Source organism: Phaseolus vulgaris, chromosome 1, assembly GCF_051622355.1.
Source record: "Phaseolus vulgaris cultivar YP4 chromosome 1, ASM5162235v1, whole genome shotgun sequence".
Classification (NCBI taxonomy): Eukaryota; Viridiplantae; Streptophyta; class Magnoliopsida; order Fabales; family Fabaceae; genus Phaseolus; species Phaseolus vulgaris.
In genome coordinates, this window is record NC_143498.1 from 12,542,444 (window position 1) to 12,554,241 (window position 11,798).

Below are 11,798 nucleotides of genomic sequence, written 5' to 3' on the forward strand. Positions count from 1 at the left end.
TTACTTAAAATTAGTCTTCAAAAGTCAACACTAATGAATTGTCTTTCATGGTTTTGAAGTTAGTTGCAGTATTATACAAATGCAACGTTATTGACTAATTAGCATCAAATTTTACTTATTAGCAGTCGACAATTAAATTTTACTCCTTTTAGTCTTTATTATAAAACACATATTAATAAATGATTAATCTTTTAATAAGATATTTTATTTTTATATAGTTTTATATTCGATTTCTTTTTTATTCATATTAAATGTTATAAATGTTTGTGTTTTGAATTAATAAATAGGAGCCTATTGTGAGTGTCTAATTGTTTTAGTTTTCTTGTGAAGAATATATATATATATATATATATATATATATATATATATATATATATATCGATTTGTTGAGTCCGTTTAGCGGTCTGGGTATGTTTGGGAAGATCGTCTAGTGGTTTGTGGAGATCGTTTAGTGGTCTCCAATTGCCTAGTTGTTTGTTTAGACCATTTAGTGGTTTGTGGAGACCGTTTATCGGTTTGTACAAATCGTCTAGTGATTTTTAGATGACCGTCTAAAAGTTTGTTTTGTGTTATGCTTAAGGAGCTCTTGGTTATATATATGTGTGACCAAGGGTACTCCCTCAAGTGGACTCTTTTGTACTTATTTTTTTTAAAATAACATTTTGTTTTTCGTGCATGTCTGTTTGATTATATTTCCAACATAAAATACGAAAGCAAGTTATGTCCTTTATCTGCTTGTGCTTTCTTTCTTCCTTTTCATGTTTTTTTGTGTTTTCTTTGTTATCTTATTGCACATGGAGTGTTCAATAATGATGAATTTTTCTTCTAATCACTTGAGTTTGTATTATTTGCACCATGAGAAAAATTTAAACATAATTCTTGTCTCATCATTTTTGAACGAAATCAATTACTATTCATGGAGTTGAAATACGAAACACACACTTCTATCTAAAAATAAATTAAAGTTTGTTGCATAAATAATATTTTCTCAAGTATATATTTTTTTTACTCTGTTTTTCATGCTTGTTGTGTATATATGGAATGTTTATTTGATTCTTTTTCTCATCTTTGTTTGGTCTGTTAGATTTTATTTTTAACATAAAATACTATATTCAATATAAATCATAAAAAAATTAAAAATATTTAACAGAGGTTAATTTAATAGATTGATAACATTCATTTAAGAATAAAATTAAATTAATTATTTTTATTGATAGGCTTATATTAAAGAACAGGATGAGTACCTAATATATTTTGGAGTGATTCACCATATTAATCCGAGCATGATAAAAATATCAAGATATAAAATAAATCATAACATTATTTGTTTAAAAAGACAGATAACAACGACACAAAAGTTTCTGTATAAAGTACCCTATTTTAACAAACAGAATTAAATAATTAAGATTCTTAGCGAACATGATACCATAGCAGAGACGTGTTATAACACCTTAATTACACAAATTATAATTGAAAGTCGGTCAACTTCTATGATTGCGAAACGAATTTGCATGGCAAGACTTTGCTGCGTCATAATAAAGGGTTTTCAAAATTATTTTTGCAATCGTAATTTTCAATCACAACATACAGAATATTTGGATTTTTTGGTCTTTGTGATAAAATTGAATACATTTAGAGAAGATGAAAGAAATAATAAACTAAAATAATTTTTCATTTAGTTTTTTCAAAAAGTAAATTCCTAAACTGTTTTTAATTTGTGAAAAAGTTAATATAGTTTTGTAGAGAATTGTATCAGCAAGAAATAGCTAGTGTAAGACAATTGGTAGACATAAGTAGATTTTGAAGCATGATGTTAGAAATTTGAAAGGAAAGAGTGAGGGTAATTTAAAAGGTGATAAATAAGATCATAAACTATAGGGAATCAAGTGGAAGAGATGGTAAGCATGGTGTCTTAATAAGATAGATTTGTGGCCCTTTGGAAGACCCATAATATGTGGCTATCATAAGCTTGAATCTTGAAATGGATGGACAAAAACAAACAAAAAATGAAATAGTGTAGGGGACACTTAGGTTCCCCGGCCAGAGCAGAATTTGCCACCTTTGATGGTCCACATGCCTGAAAAAAATTCCTCTCCTTTCAACCCACCTAAAACTCTCTCTTCTCAAAGCCTCTCAATTTCCCTTTTCACTGCTCAACTTTTCCTTTTTATAAAGTGACTCACTTTTTCCCTCAGTAAATAAAATTCTAAGCCATCTTCGAAATTACATGTGCCACAAAAGTCCAAAACACTTCTCTCCTACTCCTCCCATCTATTTAATCCACTGTGATCCTTCCTTAGCCACTGTGCTCTTTCTCCAATTCAATTATCTCAGCTCCTTTAAGCCTCTCACCACAAACTCCTACATTCTACCCAAAACCAAACACCAACTACAGGCCAATCATCAATAAAAACACCCTTTTTCTTTGCCATCTCTTTTCCTTTCTTTTCGGGTGTTGGCCACCCACCCACTCAACTCATTTGCACTCACAAACACAAACACAGGCCATTGGTCGGTTCCAGAGATGAGCAGCATGCACATAGAAACCCCAGAAACTTTGGCTGATGGCAACAAAAACTTCGATGAAGATGGACGAGCTAAAAGAACAGGTATTACCCATTCACATATTCAAATTTTATGTTTGCTTATTTGGATAAACCTTTACAAACACAGCAGAACAATTAAGTGAATTTTTCTTCGTATTAATTTCAATATTTACTTGATATTTAAAGTCAATTTGCAGTGACTTATACAGTGTCACTTACGTTAAGAAGTTGATATAAGAGTCCACTGTGGATTTTGATAATTTTGATTGTGATAGAGTTGTTGTATTAATGTTGTTTTTGAATTGGTCTTAAATCGAAGGGACATGGATAACTGCAAGTGCTCATATCATAACGGCGGTGATTGGTTCTGGAGTTCTATCTCTTGCATGGGCAATTGCGCAGATGGGTTGGGTGGCTGGTCCAGCAGTGCTTTTTGCCTTCTCTTTTATCACATACTTCACTTCCACTCTTCTCGCTGATTCTTACCGTTCACCTGACCCTGTTCATGGCAAGCGAAACTACACATATTCTGAGGTTGTCAAAGCTAACTTAGGTATACCAACCACAAATCTCACTTCTATTGCTTCTCGTTACATCATTATATCATAATTACAAGATACACAACCTATTGCATAGTCACAATCAGAATCACCTAATAATTTACTCACAAAGGTAATCATCATAGTTTCCAATCACACTACACTCTATTTTCCTTCATATTTCATGTACAAGTTTTGTGGATACAACAAACATAACAATGGCAGAATAAGTCTAGATAAAAAACAGTTTAAGATATCTAAATGTTAAAGAAAAAATGATCTTATGATTTGTTTATGTCGGTACATGTGGTTGAGACTTGACACGTGAGAGTTCTGGTTTTCTAGCACTCTTCTTTTTATTTATTTATTGGCAATGCAAATAAAAAATCATTTTTCTTTTGGCTCCGAAGAGAGACGAGGCACGTGATGTAGTAGAATACTATTTTTCTCGGGACATTATTTTGTATTGCTCTGTTATACTTTGCTAATAATTTTAGCAGCAAAAATACACCAGAGACTAATGGAATATAATTGTTTAAGATACTCCTTTGATATAACATGTTACTTTTGTGTCCATAGGAGGAAGAAAATTCCAGCTTTGTGGATTGGCTCAGTATATAAATCTTGTTGGTGTAACCATCGGCTACACTATAACTGCATCAATCAGTATGGTGTAAGTTTGCACATGAACTTTTGACTTCAAAGAGTGTGTGTGTGTGTCATTGTTTTATGTGCACATTGAAGTACCCTTTTGTTTTAATTTTATTTATTTCATGTTGTTGAAAATTGATTAGGGCGGTGAAGAGGTCGAACTGTTTTCACAAGCATGGACATGAAGCCAAGTGCAACATAAATAACTACCCTTACATGATCGTTTTTGCCTGCATTCAAATTGTTCTTAGCCAAATACCAAACTTCCATAAGCTCTCTTGGCTCTCTATTGTTGCAGCTGTGATGTCTTTCGCTTATTCTTCCATTGGTCTTGGACTCTCCCTAGCCAAAGTCATAGGTAAAACAACCATGTGATTATTATCACTCTATTTACTTACGCAACTTTAAACCTTATTAGGCCCATAGTTTTAATTTCCTCAAAACTAGAAACAAAAATAATTAGGCATATAGTTTAGCCTTTTAAAACAATCAAAACGGAAATTTTGATTCAAAGTAGAAGCTTTCTTAAAATTATTTTATGACTGAAAATAAATATTAATTAACTTCTATATTTTAAAATGTTAAAATAACTTTTTAAAAATATGCAACCAATTAGGGTAATTAATGAGTTAATTAAAATTGTCTTTATTAATTAAAATATGAGTACTGTGAACCTACCCTCTAGTATATATTCTTTCTAACAGATTAAGAATGATTAAAAATTAAAAAAATAGATAATAAATATTAAATAATTCATTCACTATTAACTTTGGTTGACGCGTACGTTGACTGATTGTGTTATTTTAAGCAAGTATTTCAAGAGTTTGAATTTTAATAACTATTTTAAATTCAAGTTGTTATGGGTGTTATTAATTGTTTATGTTCCAACTGTAGTTGATAAAACTAAATTTTTCACCGTTTTGTTTTTATTTTAATACATTTTAATTCATAAAATATGTGTGAAAACAAATATTGTGTTAATGTAATAATAATACTAATGAAATAAAGCACGATGCTTAAAGGTGGGGCACACGCGCGGACATCAATAACAGGGGTGCAAGTGGGGGTGGACGTTACGGGAACGGAAAAGGTTTGGAGGATGTTTCAAGCTATCGGTGACATTGCCTTCGCTTATGCTTTTTCAAATGTGCTCATTGAGATCCAGGCAAGTAATATTTATGTTTTATTTTATCTATTAATTAATTATTTACTAATAATTATAAAAGAACTGTGTGAATTTAATTAAATTTGTGTGAATAAAATTGTTCTTGAATCATCGGCTTTTAGTTTGGAAGAAACTTTATTTTTTCAGAATAATAATAATAATATACGTGCTTCATTAGATTTAGTAGGACAAAATATAATTGAAAAAATTACGATAGGGACAACAGAAAATGCGGTGAAACGGTTTGAAATATGATGGAATTTGAAAAGTGTTGTGTTTTCTATTAGTATAAAAGTTGAAATGTGTGCCTGAAATAAATTTGGTAGTGGCATATTATATGAATTCAACTTCTGAATAGTCATACGTAACACCAACTTCTATTTTTGACCCATAACTTGTTTTTCTTATTTTTCTTGTTTTGTCGTTGACTTTTGTGTTTATCCATTATTTATCTTCTAAATATGGTGTTGGGATTAGATGCATCAATTAATAAAAACCACGGACTGTGTACACATATTGGATTTTACTTACCAAAATATCACCTTTTTCCTCTATTTTATTTTCCTATTGCAAGTTATTCTTAGCTAAATTATAGTAAAGATATTTTTATTTATTTATTTTTCGAACCTTGTACCTATCTCTATCTAACCAATTGGTACATAGATATTTATCTAAACAATAATCACTTACATAAAAATTTAAAACTCTGATCTCATTTGTCATTGTTTTATTTAATTGCTAATGTTTTTAAAACAAAGAAATATTTTTAATTCTTATCATCCAGATTCTTCCCATCGCATTTTTTACTTCAGATTTGATGTGACTCACCTGAACCATATGATGGAGATCAAACGGTGAACAACTCATAATCCACACTAAGCACACGGAAACCAACCATGCACAATCAAAATTCCTTTCATGGCCACTCCAAACAATACCTTAAATATTTAAACAATACCTTAAATGTTTAAATGTGGTGATTGACCCAGAAACTATAAAATCCATCATAACATTATTATACATGTTTAGACCTATTGCTGAAACTGAACAGAAAAAACAAAACCTATGGTAAAAGTAAGTCAATACTTGACAGTGTTTGATTTGTAAGGCTATTATATACTTAGCACACTACTTCAACTAGAAATGTTGCAATTTTGATTATTATGAATGGAAGATAAGAAAGTGCAGTAAACTGAAATAGAAATGTGGTCCATAATGTTGCAGGACACTCTAAAATCAGGCCCACCAGAGAACAGAATGATGAAGAGAGCAAGTTTAATTGGGATAATGACAACGACATTATTTTATGTGCTATGTGGGTGCTTAGGCTATGCCGCGTTTGGAAATGACGCACCTGGAAATTTCCTCACAGGGTTCGGCTTCTATGAGCCCTTTTGGCTAATAGACTTTGCCAATATCTGCATAGCAGTGCATTTAGTTGGGGCATACCAGGTAAATAACTTCTTCAACTCACAAATATCTTTTTATTCTTTCAAATTATACTTTATTTCTTTTTTATCCTTCACATTCAATAAATGTAAGTTAGAAATTAAAGCACCTGAATTTTTTAAACACTAGATACGAATCAAATTTAAATAGAAACAAAATAAATAAAAAAACAAAGCTTACCATTTGGTGAATATTACCACTTTAGTTTTTTTTTAACATTTTACCAATTTTGTAATATATTACTAACACGTCTCTATTCTATCACCATTTTTTTTTTGTTAAACGCGTTATTTTGTTACCAATGTAATAGTAATAGTAAAAGTGTAAAAATTAAAAAAAAAAATGGTAAAATATGAGGGAAAATAATTAGATTACAAAATATAAAAGAAAATTAAAAAGTTGAAATACGTGAAGAAACTAAAATGAGAAATTAATATAAGATGTTATTTAGATATAGCTTCAATTAAGTATATATTGGTGTTTAGTATATTTACTTATACTCATTTAAAAAATTAATAAAATAAGTAGATTCCTATTTTTATGTGTTTGTTTAGTTTTCGTATTTTAAAGACAAACACTTTTGTATGTTTTTGTTAATAAGTAAATCCTATTTAATACTCGAATTTGGCTGAATATTGGAGAAATTTTGTTGGGCAGGTGTTTGTGCAACCTATATTTGGGTTCGTGGAGAAATGGAGCAAAGAAAAATGGCCAGAAAGCCAATTTATAAATGGTGAGCATGGTGTGAATGTTCCTCTGTGTGAAGGCATAACCCTGAATTTCTTTAGGATGTTTTGGAGGACAACGTATGTGATCATCACTGCTGTTCTAGCCATGCTATTTCCCTTCTTCAATGACTTTCTGGGGCTCATTGGTTCACTCTCATTCTGGCCATTGACGGTCTACTTCCCTGTAGAGATGTACATTAAGCGATCCAACATGAAAAGCTTTTCCTTCACATGGATTTGGCTCAAGATTCTGAGTTGGGTCTGCTTAATCATTTCTATTATCTCAGCTGTGGGTTCCATCCAAGGCCTTGCTCATGATCTCAAGAAATACAAGCCTTTCCAAGCACAGCAATAGAACTTTCATGCTTTCTTCCAACTCTTCAGAGCGCCAAAGTTTCTGTTTAAGGGCTGCAAAAATTTTATTACTATGTTTTCGAATCGTGACTCCAAGTCCAGATATAACTTGTTAAACTAAAACAATAATGATGATACTTATTTAGATTTCAATGTTAATTACATGGTTCTATCCCTTGTCGCTGCTTTTCTTGTCTTTTCTTAATAAATTATCAGCTACTTCACATATTAGTGTACAATTATCAAGTGCTTATCAACATGGAGATGTGTACCACTATTCAATAAGCAATCCTCAAGTTGGTTAGAAATTAGGTGCACTATACATATTAGCGGAAAAATACGTCATATCGTATATCCCTATTTTTTTAATTTATCATAAATATACATATCCGTTTTTTTTAAATATTATTATAAATTTATATTGTAATATTTTAATTTATGTAAAAAAACACAAGTAAAGAAAGTGAAAGAATTGAAATAAAACCTTTAAAAAAATGAATTTGGATTCAATAAAAGGAATATGTTTTTCATATATTAGTCAAAACATAGAAAGATAAATAAGAATGGGAGTGTGAGAAAAAGAAAAAGGAAAGAGTGAGAAGCAGAGTGTGTGTCTCCATAAAAGAGAAAGGGCAGTTTCTTCCTCCACCCCTACATTTTTCTTCCTGCACCCCCACAATGTTATGTAAAGACCAAATTGTTCCTGTTATTTTTTAAAAATCCTAAAATGCACTTGAACTGTATTTATTATTTTGCATTATGGATTATGGAATCCAAAAGAATTTTGGATTAGCACTTCCGGTAAGATTTCGGATCCACCAATCCATAATTCAAAATATGCATTTCACATTAAAAAATTCATCATTCAAAAAAAATATTCCGAATCCATCAATCCGTAACAGAAATATGCATTCCAGATTCAGAAATCCGTAATTAAAAAAAAAGCATTTCGGATTCAGCAATCCAGAAATCAATAATTTATACAAAAATTGTTTCTGGAACACCCCCTCATCCGGAAAAAAAAGTATTCAGTTCCAGAATGATGAATCCGTAGCACACTCTCATATCTCTATTTCTGGTAACCACGGTGTTCTTTTTCAAATAAAAGATTAAGGCCAATTTCAGGATTTAGAATTGTGGGGATGCAGGAAGAAAAATGTAGGGGTGCAGGAAGAAGAAGCCAAGAGAAAGAGGAGAAAAAAAAAAGTGGGATTTGTAAAGAGAAATGATTAAACTAACAAGAAAAATTATTAAATTGATAACTTTTATTTTTCAAGGATATTGAAAAAAAAAGTTATTAAATTGATATATTAAACTAATTGTTATTTATTCAAGGATAAATTTTAAAAAAATTATATATACCAAAACACGATTATAAGAATAATTTTATTATTTATTATATATTATTAGTGAAAATACAGACAACAGCACTTTTGTGTATCCATTTTTTTTAATTTTATCATAAACATGTATATTAATATTTTTTAAATATTATTTTATACTACAACACAATGCATCTAAAAAAGATTAGAACAAAATCATGGAAAATTGAATTAAAGTTAGATTCAGTAAATGATTAGTTTTTTTTCCTAAATAAATGAAAACATAGAAAGAGAAAGAGAAATAAGGATATGATTCATTCATATATTTCATATTATATATATATATATTATAGATATATAACTTTTTTTTTAAAAAAAATTGTCTTATTGAAAATTCAATTATGTTTTTATAAGGTAAAACTTTTAAATTTTATAAATTGAGTTATATATATGGATAAAGACTAAATTTTAAATTAATGAAGTATAACCAAGAATTGAACCACACACACTGTTCAAATCAATAAAAAAAACAGAATAAAGAATATAAGAACAATAATGAGTATTCTTATATCAGTTATATTATTATTATACGTTTAGAACCTATTTTTCAGAGTTAGAGATATAAATAATGGCATTCTTTCATAAATTTATTATAAATAATTATGTATTCGAAATATAAGAATGAAAGAATTTTAATAAACTTAAAAATGAGTGAAATATAGTTGGAGACGATGTTTGAGTTCAATAATGACTTAACATGATGCTATCATGAAATTGAATTTGGTAGCATGGTGATGCTCATAGTAGTTGAGTGTAATTGCTCATTATGTTAACATTTTAATAACGTTAAAGTGACATGTAGTGGCATTTTTATTAGAGCTCATATAGTGAGAAGTAAGAAAATTCGTCTTACTTTTCTTTGTAAAAAACATGTTTCTATTATTGATACATTTTATTATCATGTGCCTTCTTTTCCCTTAATACATTCACTAGTCACCAATTTCTTTCCTTTTTTGGAAAGAAATTGTAGTTATGTCCATAATTGCGAGGCAAGTTTTAGACATGTGAGAATAGTGTGGCTATGATGGCCTAGTAGTATTGGTATTTACGAAAAGTATTTTGGTGGAAAACATCACCATAGAAAAAGCACTGCTTTTATATATGCAAGGTGTATTGAGGCTAGATTAGGAATTGTATTTTTGTATGTTTTTGTAATTAAAAATCCCTTTTGCACATTCATTACTATTAGGCTAATTAGATAGCTTATCAAATCAATCAAATTAGTTGAATGAATCTAGTAGTCTTTGTTTATAATATAAGAATATTTATGTTAACTTTCCTGAAAAGTTTAGATTTTAATATTTTGATGAAGCTTAATTAGTATTGTGAGAGAAATTTTCTTAGGTTCCTGGGGAGAGCTTTTAATTTTCATATTCAAATTGTTATTTCGAAGTAGTGAATCATTCTTTATTATTAATCCTTTCTTATTGTAGTGGCTTATTCATTTTCTTTTAATTATTGGATGAAAATTGTTGAAAACGATAAATTCTTCTTAATTCATGATTTGGTGTTTCATAATTTAGGTTAAGAGCAAAATTCATCATTCATGTTTATCTTTCATTTTAGACAATAAATATTAAAATTTGAGGTTAAATTCTTTTTATAAAGGAGACTTCATACTAGGATAGGAATTGTACATTTTTGTATTAAACCTTTATATTTGTTCCTATTTTTTTTATTTAGAATTTTTTTTAGCATTAATTGGTATTAGACTAATTGACTTATTGGTTATCTCTGGTTAGTTGGATCAACCTACTACTCATAGATTCATAGCATAAAAAGGCCTTTAAACTTTTGCAAGAAGTTTATATTCATATTTCTTTAGTTTCTTTATGAAGATCTTTTAATTATTAATATGAAGTGAAAAAATATAACTTATAAATTATTTACGAGTGTAGTATTTTTTTTTTATCTTCTTATCTTTTTCCAAAAAAAATTAATTGGAGTGTAGGGTTTCAAAATTTGGTAATCATAGAAGAAAGTGATTTTAAGTAGACATGTTTTGTCTACCGAAGAAGTGGTTGAAACAAGTCTAATTAATTGCGTCAATGTAAAAGTGTTTAGGAGATGGTGGATATGTAACATTGTTTTAGTCATTTATTATGGAGGCTATCTAAAAAAAATTACATGTTACTCTAACTACAAGGTGGCAACTTCTTCCTGCACCTCTACAAATTTTTTCCTGCACCCCATCATTTTTGGAGAAGACTGTTTTGCCCCCTTTAAAAAAATAACTTCCAGATTATTCTTTTTGAAATATTTCCAGAACATGTTTTATGAATTCTGGATTTATCAATCTGGAAATAAATAAAAAAATGTGTTTCTGAAAAGGTGTTATGGAATGATTTTTTTTGTCTTCCAGATTTTCTATTATAAAAATACTCTTGCTTATGGAACCACTATTCTGGAAACACCTAAAACTGTAAAGGGTAATTTCGGTATTTTGAATAATGTAGGGGTGCAGGAAGAAAAATGTAGAGGTGCAAGAAGAAATTGCTCTACAAGATTTACTAATAAAAGATTAAAGAAAAAGAAACTTAAAAAAAAACTCTACTTTTCTAGAGAGTAAAACATTATGATTTTTTTTTTCTTTCTTAATTTTGTAAAATTTGTATAAGAGTAAATAGTCTGTATTCCTTTATTTTTTTTAAAAATTTGTATATATTTTTGGGCTTTAAATTTGGGTCTTAAATTGAGATAATCATGAACCTCAATTTGGGTCAACAAAGATTGGTCAACTACAAGAAGTAAGGAGATGTCACATCATCGAGAGAAGTATGAGAATGTGTCACATGAGAACTCTTGGAGCATGAAAAGGTGCTACCCCCAATCAAGTGAAGCTTGCTAGGCAAGTTTCTTTAGTAGCTTGCCTTAGAAGTAACTCAAGAGACTTGTCCTGAGTGCCACTTCAAGAGTAGAGAGTCTTATAAGTTGCATGTACTAATATTTAGGTAATATTTGAATTTGAGTTTCATTTAGGCTAG

The 11,798-nt window shown here is 29.5% G+C and overlaps 1 protein-coding gene across 1 annotated transcript; it reads left to right on the plus strand.

Annotated features, from left to right (window-relative positions):
• The first annotated feature begins 1,816 nt into the window (after positions 1-1,816).
• Positions 1,817-7,608, plus strand: LOC137813567 (amino acid permease 6). The gene is made up of 7 exons (XM_068615899.1): positions 1,817-2,609; positions 2,866-3,099; positions 3,665-3,758; positions 3,880-4,094; positions 4,759-4,901; positions 6,126-6,353; positions 7,008-7,608. Exons 1-7 carry the CDS (start codon positions 2,525-2,527, stop codon positions 7,431-7,433), a joined length of 1,425 nt encoding a protein of 474 aa, XP_068472000.1. The 5' UTR covers positions 1,817-2,524; the 3' UTR covers positions 7,434-7,608.
• Positions 7,609-11,798: the final 4,190 nt, after the last annotated feature.